This window comes from Vidua macroura, chromosome 2 (genome assembly GCF_024509145.1).
Source record: "Vidua macroura isolate BioBank_ID:100142 chromosome 2, ASM2450914v1, whole genome shotgun sequence".
Taxonomy (NCBI): Eukaryota; Metazoa; Chordata; class Aves; order Passeriformes; family Viduidae; genus Vidua; species Vidua macroura.
In genome coordinates this window covers 90186393-90202741 of record NC_071572.1, presented here as the reverse complement: position 1 = coordinate 90202741, position 16349 = coordinate 90186393, and the positions used below count along the sequence as shown (strand labels likewise).

The 16349-nt window shown below is 39.4% G+C and overlaps 2 protein-coding genes across 8 annotated transcripts in view; one reads left to right on the top strand and one right to left on the bottom strand.

The window, feature by feature from the left end:
• ZDHHC20 (zinc finger DHHC-type palmitoyltransferase 20) overlaps positions 1–13871 on the top strand; it is a 49454-nt gene extending 35583 nt beyond the window's left edge. Inside the window, exons 8-13 of one of the 4 annotated variants that reach the window (XM_053970012.1) lie at positions 1429–1561; positions 3115–3241; positions 4484–4573; positions 5719–5834; positions 6249–6326; positions 8517–13871. In XM_053970012.1, the coding sequence (XP_053825987.1) occupies positions 1429–1561; positions 3115–3241; positions 4484–4573; positions 5719–5834; positions 6249–6286 (504 nt within the window). In that variant the 3' untranslated portion in view covers positions 6287–6326; positions 8517–13871. Of the gene's footprint in view, positions 1–1428; positions 1562–3114; positions 3242–4483; positions 4574–5718; positions 5835–6248; positions 6327–6710; positions 6770–7217; positions 7315–8516 lie in introns of those variants that run through there. The other 3 variants (XM_053970014.1, XM_053970015.1, XM_053970016.1) reach the window with 3 other exon arrangements.
• An 840-nt stretch (positions 13872–14711) lies between these two features.
• On the bottom strand, positions 14712–16330 carry MRPL57 (mitochondrial ribosomal protein L57). 4 transcript variants are annotated; one of them, XM_053970019.1, is made up of 3 exons: positions 16231–16297; positions 15266–15367; positions 14712–15176 (listed from the first exon to the last, which is right to left on the bottom strand). In XM_053970019.1, the coding sequence occupies exon 3, from the start codon at positions 15169–15171 to the stop codon at positions 14860–14862; it is 312 nt and encodes a 103-aa protein (XP_053825994.1). In that variant the 5' UTR covers positions 15172–15176; positions 15266–15367; positions 16231–16297; the 3' UTR covers positions 14712–14859. The 4 variants fall into 4 exon arrangements, with proteins under 4 accessions (XP_053825994.1, XP_053825992.1, XP_053825993.1 ...); XM_053970017.1 differs by lacking the exon at positions 15266–15367 and having other exon boundaries at positions 16231–16330; XM_053970018.1 differs by lacking the exons at positions 15266–15367; positions 16231–16297 and adding an exon at positions 16108–16218.
• Between the last annotated feature and the right edge of the window lie 19 nt (positions 16331–16349).

The window sequence follows — 16349 nt, the reverse complement described above, 5'->3', positions numbered from 1 at the left end:
GAAGGAAATTGGTATAGTCATGCTGACCAAGCTGAGCGACCACTTGAAAGTGATCCAGTCACAATCTGAATTCCAGTACATCTGTGCTTCAGTAGAAGATTTCATGCCTTGGAAGTTAGTAGTGGGCTCTTGCATACTTCTTCATTTTCTTGGAGAACAGGGGCTAAAGCTGCTGATGTGCTTTGGAAATTGGCATATCCAAGAGCACATTTGCACACCAGCCATTTTGTTCTTAGCAAAGCCTGTGCTGTTTTCAACCACCCTGTATTAACGTAATACTAGTGTTTAATAAATTGTCTTTCTTTGCGCAAAGCTTTGCCACAGGAAAGCTGCAGAGAATTGTCCAAAGGTAAAATCCAATATTGCTGTCATTATTTAAATGTGGTTCTTACTACAGTTTTTCTAGTCCAGTCATTCATGGCAGGTATTTACATCATCACAGGAGGAAGAAGACTACTAATCTGTTGCCTATAAATATAAGCCATGTACAGGGAAATGGATATACCTATGTGCACTTGATCTTAATTGAAATGTGTTTTAGCTTAAAAAAGAAAGTCAGCTGTAGATAAATGGGTGTACTGAATACACTAATGGAAAAAGTAATGGCAGTAATGCTAAGTAAATAGCTGAGTAAAAATAGCCTCTCTGCTTTCATAATGTTGTTAAAGGTCAACTGCTTGAAAGTGCTGTGATTTTGAGGATAGAGAGCTGGAATAGTATTATTACAAATCCCATTGGCCTTTTGAAAGTCTGAAAATAGTTTGGGGTGGAATTGACAATCTGATATGGGTGGGAATTGGTTTCTTTATGGTGGTTATAGTGAAATGGTTGTTTTCCACATAGATTTCTGGTGATTCACTTCTACCTGGTCAGACATGGCAAATTTGTTTCGCTAGGTATATGCTTGTTGTTGCTTAAACATTAGAGGTGATCAAAAATTGAAGATCTATCCTATGTCTTCTTGTTTAGGACTTGTTCATGACATCCATTTACCTTTTATGTTCATTATACCAGTTAAGAATTAGGTTCAGTATTACTACCTTGTGGCAGGAATTGTACTTTTTTCCCCTTCAGAGGAAGTGACTTTGGACATATTTTCCCCATGTCTCTTTGGCTGTGGCTGCACAGTTAACATTTTCTGGTATAGAAAATGTTTTGCCTTGCCCCCTACTGTGCATTTGAAAACCACGAATGAACAAGTGCACTCACAGTAGTAAACATGGGGGAAGGGGTACCCATGAGATTTAAATGCTGTAGTTTTCCAGTTTAACATAATGTGAAAGGAATAGCTGCTGCTTTTCTTTCTTGATGAAAACAGAGGTGAATGACCTATAGCAGTCTGGGTGTGGCAGGAAATGTTCAGCAACAATAGTGCCTTAGTTGCTGGGAAGTGTTAACATATTAATCTCTTTCTCTCTTTCTCCCCAGAATGAATTGCCAGATACCCATGCAAAGTTCCACGTACTATTCCTTTTCTTTGTGGCAGCCATGTTCTTCATCAGTATACTGTCACTCTTCAGCTACCACTGCTGGCTAGTTGGCAAAAACAGATCAACTATAGGTCAGTTCATTGGGATATGAAACACTTCCTGGTCCAGAAGAATGACAATTCAGTGAGAATGTGAGGCCTACATGATATGTCATCACATATAAATTGAATTTTTCAATACTGTGCAATAAAAAGCATATTTGGTGGAAGTAATTAAAGGTGAAACAAATGGGAAGGTGGAGCCTGTAGGGGGGTCCTCTGCTGGAGCCAAGCATTGAGATTCATGATGACTGTTCATTTCTTTTGTTTGTATTTTTGAGACCTCTGCAGCATGTGATGTAACCCAATTGCTACTTGCCACTCTGTTGTTCTAATACTTTGAGTAGCTGGGTATCCCCTACCAAGTCGGAGGCTCTGCTGTACATGAATATGTACCACATTTTGAACTAGATACAAATGAGTATTCTTAAATCCTGTGAAAGAAAACTGACTTTATTGTTACAAAGTGGCTTGTAAAAGCGTGATAAAAATGAAAACACTGATGCACATTTCCTAGATAATAAGAGATTCCCATAATTTTATGCGTAAACATTTTAAATGGCATTGATCAGCATAAACAAGCAATGTGCATTTAATTAAAGTATTTGAAGTTCTGGCTAGGAAACACTTGAGAGTGGTTTTTGCAGTGTATGGGGGGACAGAGACTGATGAGTATTTCTACAACTAAGTCAAAATCTTATATCTTTCACTGGAATTTAAATTTCTAGTCTCAAAAATAAGTGGGTTGATTAAAAGTAAAATAATTTTCAGCTAGAATTTTTTGATAGATTTTTTGGATTGGTTAATAGGAGCGTTTTTTGTATTATTTTTCTTTTGACATATGAACAGGTAAGGAATATTCACAGTTTCTTTTTAGCTTTGAAGAAAACTTCAATATATGCCTTACCCAAAAGTCAGTGGTCATAATTGGCAACACAGTTCTTTATCTGCTTTCTGGATCATGATCTTAAAAGACAAGGTATTGGGATGGAGAGAGATCAATGAGTCCTCTCGGTTCTTGGCCAAGGGTATAACTGGACTGAGTGGAAAAATGATGGTGGTTTGCTATAGTTCATGGTGTGTCTTTTTCTAATGTAATAGATTTCATCTTCCTCTGATAGCATGGAACGCTCTTAATTCAGCTTCCTAACTTGGCAGATGTGGAAAAACCTCTTCTGTATGGGCTTAGGTCCAGCAGTGCTTATGGTAAATTACTCCTAAAAGGGGAAGTCGTCTGCTCAAAGAAGGCTGAAGAGAGAGCAGGTCACCAAGGAATAAGGGATGTATGTGGTTATCTTTGGCATGCTGATGGTACTTAGCTTTATCTCAGTCTTTGTTAAAAGTAAAGAGAGAAAGCTGACAAGGTGACAGTTCTCCTTACCTGATTTTCTTATTTTTCACTAACCCTGCGTTTTTTTTTCTCTGTTTTCTTGAGATTTTAAAGTTTTTTTTTCCCTCCATAATATATACATCAAGATCACCTCACCTTGCCCAAAACTGGGTCCACAGCAGAGAAGTTTGCATTTGTTTCTTCATGTTCCCTGATTTCTTACTGGTTTAAGGAATTGCATGTTTTTATTTTACAGAAACATTCCGTGCACCCACATTTCGAAATGGTCCTGATAAAAATGGCTTTTCTCTTGGATGCAGCAAAAATCTAAGGGAGGTTTTTGGAGATGAAAAGAAGTATTGGTTACTTCCTATCTTTACCAGGTATTCAGTCTGAACAGTAAAGAATTAGGGAATTAATTGATTCTATTACTTCCACCTTGCTTCCCTTTCTACTAAAAAATAAAGCACAGCTGAAAAGCCAACTTGTATATCCAGTACAGTAAATATTGGTGCAGGGAAAATGTGCAAGAGAAACTCCACGCAGGGTTTTCATTCAAAGACAGGGAGCTTGTTGATGTTAAAGAGCCTTTTAAATGCAGAAGTTTGAAAAGCTTTGAGAAGTGTATTGCAAAAACTGTACACCTTTGGGTGGTAGTCTCGGTGATTGTAGAGCAGAAATCAGCAACTCAGAGGAGATCAAACAGCTGCATCACAACAATATCAGGTTAAAAACACCCTCTCTTGCCCCTGGAAAAACTTGACCGCTTTCCTTTTGCTGTAGATGACACTTTAGGAATCAAAAGCCATCTAAGAAAGTGCATGTAAATAAGAAACAGAGGAGGAAAAAAAAAATCTCGTATGATGAAAAATGCTGGAATTAAAACATCAGCTGAGCCAGCATTAGGGAGTTGCAGACAAGCCTGATGAAGCAAGACTGACGTGCTGCCCACTCCCACCACTACCAGATTTCAGCAGAATGAAGTAGGAATTGTGTTTCAACACTGCTCTCAGGGGGCTATGTATCAGGTAAAAATGTTGCTGAACCTGTTTGTGAAGCTGAGGTCTGGTATCAAACAGCAGAGGTAATACCAGCAGCTTAAGTTGACTCAGTTGTTTGCTCAACTACCATGTCATTAAAGACAGAAGCTCCACTGTCGATGGCTCGATCTGTTTTGCTACCACATTTCAATAAACTTTTGATAAAATTTAAAAGAAGGCTTAGCTAATTTCAAAATTATGGGTAAAGGGGAAACCATAGCCACCAGAATGTTATTTATTATACAGCTTCTGAGGTTGTAAATACCAGAGAGTCTTACCATGTGTGCATGCTGGTTTGGGGGAAGATTAGGGCTACAGTCTACTGAAATACACCTGTGTTTCTGAAATCCACAGACTTGTGCTTGTGCACAGCAATCCATACTCAGTGATAGAGTAGGAATCAATTGAGCTCCAAGATTTAATTAACTGATCGTCTGATTTAGTGGTAGAACTGCCTTGCTGGAGTTCAGCACTGTGCTCAGCTAATTTATTTGACCTTGTAGCCTTTGCCTCTTCCATGGGTCCTTGTTTCAGTTCACTTAAGTCAGCTACCAACAGTGATTTGAGTCTTTGTTTCTCATTTAGTTTGGGTGATGGATGTAATTTCCCAACTCGTTTGGTGATTATGGATCCAGAGCAACTTACAGTCTCAAGCCAAAATGAACCTGCCAAAAGGTAACTATAGCGCTTAAATACTGATTTTATACTGATTTGTACTTATCTAGAGAAAAAAAATATTTCAAAGTTAGTTTTTGAATTCTTTATGCTTCTTATCATCTTCAGAGTAAGTTTGTAAGTCTTCAGTGAAGGACAGAATGGATTAAGACTAAAAACTTGACTGCATCTTGGTTTTGTTGTAACAGAGAATAAGGCTCTAAGGAAGCAGTAATATAGAAAGTAAGGGAGCTTACTGGCTCTTAACAACAATCAAAAAAGCCCTAGGGAAGACTGAATAATTGTCCATGGGGGGGAAAAAATGTTTTATTTGCTTGGGGGTTTTTTTGGGTGTTTTTTTTTGTTTTTTTGTTTTTTTGTTTTTTGTGAAAGACGAGGTATTATTTGTATTTCATCTCCTCGAGCATGCTTAAACAAGAAATGCTGAGACAGTTTGCAAGAGAAGTAGATCTCTCATGCTGGGATTTTTAGCTCATTTCTTTTTATCCCTCCCAAATTTGCTTGTTTTGTATCTTCAGTGTACTTTCAAAGCGACAAGAGTCTCTGTGTGCAGTTTCTGGGGGTGTTTACATTTGCCACTTCAGAAGTTTTCTGCACAGTTTAATGAATTTGCAAGCTGAAGGTTGTTGCCAACAGTAGTCACCTGAATTACCAGACATTAGAGGATTCAAAGGCAATACAGAGAAGAAGTTGCTTCCAGTGCAACATAACCTGTGGAATTTACACAAGAACAGGACCCTTGTGCAAACAGCAAAGTATCTTTTTACAATCAGAAGATTGTTCAGAAGAAGGCCCTGGCATTTGCATGGGAAAAAATGGCATTTGGTTGCTCTTCCAGATGAAACTGCGTAGGTTTTCTTTTTAGCTGTGTGGCAGTGTTATTGTCAGGGTGCCATTTCTTGTGTATCAATCCATGGTTTTTTTCCATTAGATGTGAGTGGCCTGTGTCAGGTTGGGGTTTATTTTATACTGATGACTGGAACAAGCCCGTAAAGGAATTAGGGTTCAGGGCAGGTGGCCATTTTCAGTTGGCACTGTAGGGTTTTTTGTTATTAGTTTTGCATTTAAGTAACTTCACTATTCTAGAAATGTCTGAAGCAGCTACTGGTATTACAGAATTCCTGTTGACTTTGCTTACTTTTCAGCTCTGTAGCCAGTCAGTCCTTTCCTACTCGACCACTCAGTGAATCACAAAATCGGTTGCTATCTGGTGATTGTCAGTGGGTGGAAACTGGCCCTGAAGAGGAAAATGTGAAATCAGGTAGTGGTTTTGTTTGTAGTTCAGATTTCCTTTTTTTTTTTTTTTTTTTTTTTTTTTTTTTTTTTTTTTTTTTGGCACCTAGAAAGTCCTTAGAAATTGGCTGGAATGATATAGACGAAAATGTGTTTCACGGAATCAAGTCAGGATGTTTAGAACTTAAGGATAACTTGCATCCCATGTTCTGCTCCAAAATTTGTTATTGTGTTAAGGTAGTAAGTGGATAGTAGACGGATAGATAATTCCACTTTTGCACTTCAGTTCTGAGACTTGGGATCTTTTATGTTTGGTCAGGGGGAGGAAAATATTTTTGTAAAAGTAGGCACAACACGGTCAACGTGCTTTCTGATTTGAAATCTTTGCTATTTGTTATGCAAATCTGCAAAAACACATAATTGAGATTCTCTCACATTCTAGGTGCAAAAAAGCATATTATAGTTTCATTGGAAAGCTGATCTCAGCTAATTACTAACCAACCATCTCAATGAGAAACAGGTAAGACTAACATAATTGCTGTTTCTGTACATGTATGAATAAAATTGACATCTCAAAGTCGAAAATCAACTAGTCACAGAATGCAGAGGAGTCCTCTGATGCTAGATGAGTAATAGCAAAGTCTAAACAAAATTCAGAATGGCTGTTGAGAAGACAAGAATGGGAGTAATGCTGTAGTGCAGGAAACATGGGTTGGCTAGGCCTGGGATGAGTCAGATTAATCCTGTAATTTAGATTAAAGTGGGTAGTGCTGGATTTCTTACCTGACCAGGGAAAAGAATCTGATGCTAAATGCAATTCTGAGATGAAACACTGTCTTGAGGAAGAGCTCCTTAAATGTCTTTTTCTTAATCACATATTGGTGGGCCATGTTCTGCTCTTTAGGAAGGTGCATGCACATGAGGAAGGAAGGCCAGTAAGTGAATACAGGTCTCTGCATACAGACTGCTCTGTCACATTTGGAATTGACAGTGATCTTCTGGAATGCTTCTTGCATTAAAGTATCCTGTGTGCACTTTGCATTTAGGAAATACAGTGTATTCTGATGCATATATGAATGTTCTCTTGGTGGATTTCCAGTTACTAAATTAGACTTCTTTTATGTTGACTTTCTACTGTAGTGAGCTTATAAGTTACCATTAAGTTTTTCTGTCTGGAAGAGAAACAAATCTTATTTGGTCAACTAACAGCTGTAAAAGCTCTAGCTGAGTCATTAGCCCCTGCTTCTTTTTTTTTTTTTTTTTTTTTTTTAGTTGTTGTGGGGTTTTTGGTGGGAGGGATGTTTTTGCAAGTAATTCACATTTTTATCAGAAATAAAACACTACATTTGAATTTGGTAAGCTCAGTAATTTTAGGATTACTTTTATTTACTTTCCTTTTATTTTTTTAAAGGAGCCTTCTGACCTAAAATTATAGTTTTGGGAGGGGGTAAGTTTGTTTTCAAGGAAAAAAAAATCTTTCTAAAAGGTCTTTGTGGGTGATGGTGTGATGCTTGGGCTCATGTTGGTCAGACTGCTCAGTGTAAACTCATACAAGACCAAGATTAGACTAGTTAGTTACAACTTCTGAAAAACCTACTCAACCATGAGAACTCACCAATGGTAAGTTTCCCCTTTCCAGCTTTTCTTAATGCTGTATAAATGTGCAAAAGAATATCCTAAGGGGTTCCTTTCAGCCTCCAGCTATATAAAACCTAATCTGATATAAATAGGTTACGAAGGCTTTTCTGTTCTTCATGGAGTGGAATAGAAGTTTCTGAAAGCAGCTCATCCCAGCAGCCTTTGATAGGGTATTATAGAAAGGTCTTAATCTTTCTTTCCACTGACCTAGAGAGGGAGCATAGATGACTGTTTTAAGCTAGACAGTTAATTGGTAATAGTTCGAGATTTATTTCTTTTCTATCCTCCCTCTCTTCCTAAAATGAGGCCAGATTTAATAAAGGAATAATTTGTACTTTGTGTAACACTTGCCCAAACTACGCTAGTTTTAAAAGTTGTATAAATAAAGTGCATAATTGCACCCAATGCAAAAGCATTTGGGTATGTGTTACCTTAAATCCACTCAGTAACACAATGTTTGAACCATTCTGAGTTCAGTTGGATTTGATCATGGTTTAGGCCAAGATGGTTAATTACAATCCTGCATTTCTAAGCAACTGTACAGTAGCTGTGAGATCCAGGATCTGTTCAATGCACTTCCATAAAACCCTGTAACAAGCCAATAGTTGTATTTTTGGATTTTGGGCCCATAACACGCAGCAGAAGCAAAGTCATGGCTTATTCTAGTGTACAGAGCTTGATTTGCAGAAGAAGGCCTTACCTAGGTAAATACCATTTGTGTCCTCACATCTCTCAATTTAACTCAAAAATTGAATTGCCAGTCAGGGATCCAGGATACTTTAGATGCAGATCCGGTCAGGATTGCCAGTCAGGGATCCAGGATACTTTAGATGCAGATCAGTGGTGATGGATTTATGTTCTTAGCACTGATAAGCTTCTAAAACGTAAGAAGTGTGAAACAAAAACTCACACCTCTCAGAAGGCTATTTCTGAGTCGAAGTTGCCTTAACTACTTACCTTAATCAGAAGTCTGTAAATCATATTACCCAGGTGCATTTGTGTAATGCACTATGATGTGTTTCTTCAAAGCTAATTGAATAATTCCATTAATTACCTTTTTTTGTTCCACTAGGTTTCTGCAACACATTTTGAGCTTGAATATTACTTAATTTTGTTTGGAAGAAGTTGAGCAGGAAAAAATGGAAAATGAACATTTTAGGAAGAGACAAGAAATTCAAGTTTCTGCACAGTACAATGGATTCTTGTAAGCACTATTGCAGAGCAGGGAAGTTAAGACAGATGCCTTAAGATGCTTAATGTGCATTTATGCAACACTGAATTATATACTGCTACCAAAGGGCCAGATCCAGAAGTGCCCTGCTTGGATGCACAAGGTCCAGAGTGGGAATTATGCATTTCTTTTATGCTGCAGTGGCGGGGGTATATTGCAGAGACTCTTACCTCCTCACGGGCAAACTTCATACTTTAGGCACTGCAGAAGTCACTTCCATAGCAGGTCTCCAGAGTACAGAAGAAAAGGAAGAAAAAAAAAGTCAGCCTAGAGCATGGTCAGCAAGTCTGAAGTGGGAATATACATAGTTCAGATGCCAGGTGATGGGGAAGGGACTGGATGATGTCTTCTCTCTCCCTGTTAACCAGTCTACCCCATGATCACAGCTCTCCAAGTCTTTTGGGACTGAGGGCTGCTTCTACTAGCTGTGCTTTGGAGCAAGGCAATGCCAACAACATAAAAGCCTTTAACTTGGGTGTTGCTTTTTTGCTATAGGATTGAGCTTCCTCATCATTTTAACTTGATTTATTTAACCATACCAAGGACAGAGCTCAAAAAAGAAAACTTGTGTTTTAGTTGAAAAAAACATGGATTATTACTTTCCAACAGTTGTCAGCATACAAGGAAAAGGCAGTCCAAAAAGGAATTAGCAGTTCTTACATTTTCTGTTACTGTTTGCTGTGTTCTGTGTAAGGCAGCAACAAAATGGTAAAGTACCCCTGAGAAAAATCATATTGCAGTTGTATGTTGCTAGAAAACAGAACCAGCAGAGTACTGCTTTTTCCATGGGACTCTTGATGGTTTATAAATACTGTTTTATACTTTTGTTTTATCTTTTTAATAAAGGCACAAGGTTTTATTGGTTCTAAAGTACAAATATCAGGTACTTACGAGAAGCTTAGTGTTAGATCATAGATCTGTGTTAGCACACTGAAAAATTGCATCCTTTAGTCTCCCACTTTCAAGTCCAGTTTAAGTGATGCTGAAATTGCTAAAGACTGATGGCTTTGTGCAGCAATGTACCTGCTTACAAAAGGCAAAATGTGTTTCCTGTGTGAGGATTCAAGTCCATCCCATCCTTAGCTCAAGACCTACAGCAAACAACATGGAGGGGGGGTTTTCCTCACTTCTCTACAGAGAAGACTTCTAACTCATCTTTGGGTGGTATTGGAATTTTGCACCTGGAAAAAGTGACAAATACTATTTTTCTGTCTGTAAGATTTCTGATGTTCAGCTGCTGCTGATTACAAATAGACATGAGCCCTTTTGATACAGACTGAAGGTAGTAGTCAAATTGATGACTTAGTCCAAACAAACCTGTTTGGTTTGTCTCCCAGACTGATTGCTACTTGAGTTAAATATGTTTATGATGGAAATACTAAGGTATCAAGTATACTGTAAGGTTTAAAATAAGTATTTTTTGTCTTTGGATATAATAAATTTTTCTTAAATATTAATCTTCTGGAACAAGAACTCTTTGAGAACTTATGATTTCACTGTTGGATATTCTTGAGACAGAAACAATGGTCCAAACTTGCATGCTTTATAAAAGTTGCAGAATGTTTCATCAAACTTAGTACAAGAAATTTTGCATTTGCCAATTCCAAAACTTACAAAAGCATTTGCTACACATTGATCTGAAAGGTTTAGCTTTTTCTTCTCTAAATGTTAAATGAGAAGTGCCCATCTAGTGCCCATCTTAACATAAGCTCTCAGCAGTATCGCACCAGCAAAATTTCTTGGGGAAGATAACAGAGAAAGAAGACTGCATGTTCAAACAGCTTGTTCTGAATACCAAAATGTGCAGCCCCGAACACTGCTGGAACTGTCATGGAGAGCCTGGAATATCATCTGGCTTTTACTGCATCCATGTATTATAGCTGGTATAACACATCTATGCACAGACATCATCTAGCAGAACTATAAGCAAAATGTATGTCAGAATCCTAAGTATCATTGAACTCAGCAATATGGTCTCTGCTCCCCCCACCTGCTCCCCAAAGTACTTCATATACTACCCCCCCACCATGAATGTATGTATCCTGTAGGCCAACATCAGGAGAACTTTGTTTGATTTCTTTAGTCAGGATAGTGAATCTACAGGAAAAACTGCAAGTAAACAGACTATGCTATCTCCATGTGCATTTTCTAACAAGTGCTGCTCTTCTGAAACCACTTATTTGTATATCTGATGGACATTTTTGTGGCTTTTCATTAAGAACTGACATTTCTGACATGTTTACGCAGATCACAGGAATATTTTGTCCTAGATTTTTCTTCATATTTGAGGTGAGAAAAGGAGCAGTGGTTTTAGGATAATCCTGAGGCCAGAGTTACTGTTGGTGTAAAAGCAGGCATTACTGAAAGTCACTTTGACAACCACAAACCATAGTAAAATGATTGAAAGATGATTCTCCCACATTCACCACCCCTAATCCCTTTTGGTTTTTTCCCCCTGGGGAACTGGGGACTAAGAGAAACCCCAGGCTGATTTAAAGGAATTAAGTTCTCTGAGGGAATTGTACTGCTGAACTCTAAGGGCATGCCAGCGAGTGGGATGGACGGGTTAGGTTTTCTTGGCAGGCCTGGGCTTTGGGGGAGGTATCATGGCTAAGGCAGCCAGGATGACATCCTCTGCCTTTGGATTCTGTCCTGAGCACTCCCTAGGCTGTCCTGTGCCAGCAAGTCCATGAGGGAGCAGGATGGCTCTTTGGCTGCTGGGCTGCAAGCAGCCATACGTGTCCCTGCCAGCAGAGGCAGGGGCTGCAGGAAGGGGGTACTTTTGCCCCATGGTCAGGAGGTCAGAATGGGAATGGATCCTGAGAAAACAGCTGTTTAGGGTGTTGGGCCATATTGTAAATGCTGGTTTTGTGCTTTAGCCTACTCTTTATCAGGGAGTCTTGAAAATACCTAGGTTGTCATTAAAAATAGCAGCCCTTAAGCTTTTAGATCCATTAAAGTAATGACTACTACAAGCCATACATAGTAGTTATTGTAGGATCATTGACATTGGCTGCAATTAGAAACTGCTTTCTTGTTTCTTTCTGCTTTTCTCTTTAAAAAAAATATACATACAGTCAAATTTTAAAAATTACTTTAAATTCCCAGTGTGAGAACAGAAGCCTGATGTAGGGGAGGATTTCATTTTTCTGAAATGTCTTGAAACAAACCTGTCCCTGTGAATATGAGGCAGGAAAATCCACAAATAGAAATTACTTAAAACTACGCAATACTGGTTTTTTTCTTACTGTTATTTATTTACAGAATGTACGACACACACACCATTGCTGTGCCTACCAAAGGCGTATTATGGAAGAAGGGCAGGAAGAGGAGTAGGTTTCTGTCATTAATTGACTTCCTACAGTATTATTTTGAGACTGTAGTGATACAAGTCAGATGTGATTAAAAACCTCCATTTAAAATAATCAGAGGGTTAGTTTAGAGGAAGTTTGGGCACTTCTATTTTTAGTGATTTGAGTAGAAATCACGGTAATATTTTTGTTAAAGCTGCCTCTCAAGTGTGGAATTTGCAAGTACCAAGCTACTTTTGGTATGCTGTTCTTACAAACTGGTCCTGTTCTCCAGAGTGCTGAATACTCACGGTTTTCAGGTACTGTTTCTTTCCTTTAGTTTTGTGTGGTTCTTCTCTATTAATTATAAATCATCTTTTGGGTTGGGACGAATTTCAGTACCATTGAGTATGCACACAAAGACTTCATGATCTAACCGAAGTATGGTCCAGTTGTAGCTAAGCAGAGCCCCAAGAGGACGAAAACTGCAGCGGTCGCAGCAGTATTAACGTCTGGTAGATTTACCAAGATGCGCTGGTTCCGACACAGATTGATCAAATCTGCCTGGATCTGGAGTGCCAACTGACCAGATTTTTATTTAAAAGTTAAATAACAGCAAAACCACAACAGCTTTGAGTTTCATAGTGTATGTTCTCCAAGGGGGAGAGTGTATGTTCTGACTGGGGGATTTGGGTGAACATTTGGAGAGGCTCCAAACAGCAGTTACTTTTAGCTCATAAACACGTCTTTTTGCAGTACCTAAAAAACATGATGTGTGCAACTTCAGAGGCTCTTCTATCCCTAAATGGCACCAAAGAGAGCAGCTGCACGTAAAGTATTTAGTACTGAATGCGTTTGTTACACTCATTTCTATCAATTTATTTTGTATATAGAGCTTTTTATACACATTTTTCTTAATTATGTAACTGTCATGAAATGTCATGAAGCTACGAGTAGTTTGTTTTCATGTGGGTTAAAACAGGTGTTTGGTCATTTGTTTTCTGAAGCCATTACTTGAATTTGTTTCCATTAGGTAGTGAAGTCTGATAATGTTTACAGATTGCTTTCTTTGGTTTTGGGAGCTTTCCCCATCTTTCTTCCTATCCCCTGTCCTAAGAAACAGAGAGCTCATGCTCAGCAGTCAAGTAGATGTGTCAGAGATAAAGAATTTGTATTACTTTGTCACCAAAGTGTTGGGAGTGACATGCTGATTCCCTTCCATTTACACTGCTTAGCTGACAAAGATGCTTAGCATGGTCCTCTGTGATTTCTCCTGTCCCTTACCCTGTTATCAGCTTTATTGTGGGAAACTTAAATCTTCCTAAATGATAATTTACAATCATGAAGCTATTCCAGAGAAGGACAGCATTCCTGCTGTCAAGTCTGTTCTACTTTTAACTTAACCCAAGGATGTTTCATTCTTCTATCTCTGCAGTTCCTTTTGTATTTGCCAGCAACAGTCATCAACATTTGCACTAATCACAATGTCCCACAAAGTTATTTTTAATTGTGCTGCCTAAACTTGGAATGAGCTGTATTTAAGTTTGGGATGACATGTAAAAGATACCTGTAATAACGACGCACTTATTGTATTTTTTTGTATGTTACAGATAGGACTCATCCTATGCACAAAGAAAATGTTGCCATTTATAGTTTAATACTTGAAGTAACTTTTTGAAATGGGCTTTTATAAACGAATTAAATACAAAATCACATTGCTTTGCCTGGAAGTTCCTTCATGTTTTAATTGTATTTGCAATTTCCCCATATGTATACTTTTCCATAAAGTTCTCTTAAGCCATTTATAACCAATGAAAGTGCATTCAAGATTTTGTACACCAGTGTTCAGACCTGTTCATACTTCTCTGAAGTATAATTCATGTTTAATAAAAAAGTACCATTTTAAGCCTCTTTTCCAAAGTGATATGAATGGACTTGACACTTGAATTCATCAGTGAATGCAACATCAACTTAATAAAGGTTATGTGAAAGAATCTGGAAAGTGCTCAGCTGTAGCATCTGTGTTATTAGATCACTGAGGAAAACTGCCTGCCTGGGAAACACTGCACCACTGCTCTGGTTTTTACACTCCAGCTGCAACAAACCTAAGATTACACTCACTCTTGACACATCTTCCAAGTCACTGGGTCTTGTGGGGAAATAAAAAGCCTGACTTGTGGCTAAATCTTATTTCTCCAGGACACTAAGCCTGACTTAGAAGTCAACTGCTCAAACAGGAATCAGCCATGTTCCTTTTAGATCAGGAACAATCTGTGTAAGAGAGCTGTAACACCCAAGTTGACACTGACATGACAATGACACTGGCAGTTAAGACCAACTTTCCAGAAAGTTTTTTAAAAATTGAACATTTTATAACATTCTATGAATTCCAGCCTCATCCCCCTGTCTCTGCAGTTCTAGTTCCCCTTGCATGTCCTTGCATGCCTGATGGCAAGTGTCATAGTTGTGTCTCAAGTACCTGGTGTACAGAGAACAATCCCTGAGGGAGAGTGACCAGCCCAAGCCATGTGGCCAGGACCAGCAGATGAGCCCTTTCAACACAGCAGGAGTGTTCTCCAGGCTTTCAGAAGGCAATCACTGAAGCTATAAACTAGGTTATCTATAAATCACCACCACTGCACCTGGTAACTTGCTGTTTAAGCCCTGAAGAACAGAGGGTGGGCAGATGGTAGAGAGGCACACAAAGAACTTCTCTAACAAAGCAATAATAATAAAACATACGCTGTTCCAGAGGACTACTTTTAATGTAGTATTTTGTGCACCACAGCAACATCTTGTCACCCACTCTAATTACAGTGAAATATCATAATAGGTATGAAAGCAGATTCCAGGGTAGTGCACAACACGTGCCAAATATAAATGTGCTGTATTATTCAACATGTCCACTTCTTTGTCACATTTAAGTGGTTTAAATGATCGCTGATGTATCTGTGCTCAGGAAACTTGGCTTGTTTCAGGCTTTTGAAAGCTTCCCACTTGGCACGTCTCTCTTCCGTGTTGTGTTTGTATTCTTGTTCCTGTGTCAGGTAAGGTTGGCTGAGCCAGTATTCATTCTCTGCTTCAATTTCCAACCTTCGGATCATTGCTTGCTTCATCGAAATGGTAACCTGTCTTGGTCGCCTGTACTTCCCAATCCATTGTTTCCCAGGAATTCTCTTCCGCAGTAATACTGTTGTTAAAAACATTTTGCCTTAAAACATAAACAGAAATATAAAATACTCATTACCTTAGGGACAAAAATAAAATTTTGACAAGAAAGATGAAAAGCTCCACACTCACTCCACTGCCTTTCAGCTGGCTGCTTTGAAGGTTTAAGCTCAGAGCCGGGTACTCACAAACCATCACACACAGCAGGCAGCACAAGGCCAGATACACTGGAAACTTAACAATCAGAAAAAGGGAATTGAAATTTATATAACCTAAGAATTTATTCAGTTATCCTTACACTGCAATTAAAGCATATCCTCCATATCCTCCAAGTTATTTAAGAAAAATCCAGTCACCGATACTCAAGAATGAAGGGTTCACTTCGCTCATGCCTTCTTCAAGTAGCTGTGTTGTCAATACAGAGTATTTCCAGCTCTGCCTTCTCGATCCAAATCTGGCCTTTCCTCAGCATGAGGTTTTGGATTACAGTCTCTCTGTAAGTTTATTAGTATGTAATTACCTAGTCTTGTATCCTGACCGAGGGAAATCTGGTTGGTAGGGAGAAGCAATATCCTGAATTAGACCAAGTGGCGTAAGCGGAAAGCACCAACAGACCCTGACACAACACGCTGAGTGTAAGGGGCAGGAAGACCGAATGACGTTTAAACTTTACACAAATGCTCTTTGTTAACCTGTTCATTAGTCCCACACCCGCTAATGCCCAAGTTTCACATTACACGGAATTTCATCAGGTTTAGAGAATCACAGACTACGCGGAGTTGGAAGGGACCCACAAGAATCATCGAGTCCATCTGGCCCTGCACACGACATCGTCAGGAACCACACCATGTACCTGAGAGAGTGGTCCAAACCCTTCATGAACTCTGTCAGCTTTGCTGCCGTGACCAAGTAAGTCACCGAAGCACTTCTAGCACGGCACAAACCAGCACTGCCGCTAACAGAAGTCAACCCACCCCGTTCCCCCGGTGCAGCTGCACGCCGGCGTCCCACTCTCTTGCCCGATTTAGAAGCGAAGCCGCGGGGATCCGCGGGGGCACCGCTGCCCCGATCCCAGCTCCTCTCCCGGCCTCACTCACCGGGAAGCTCCGGCGGCGGCTGCGGGCCCCGCGAAGGAGCCAAGATGGCGGCGGGCGGGCGGGCGGGGAGCGCGGCTCTCGCGAGAGGCGGCGGCGGCGGGCGGGGCCCGGCGGCGCCA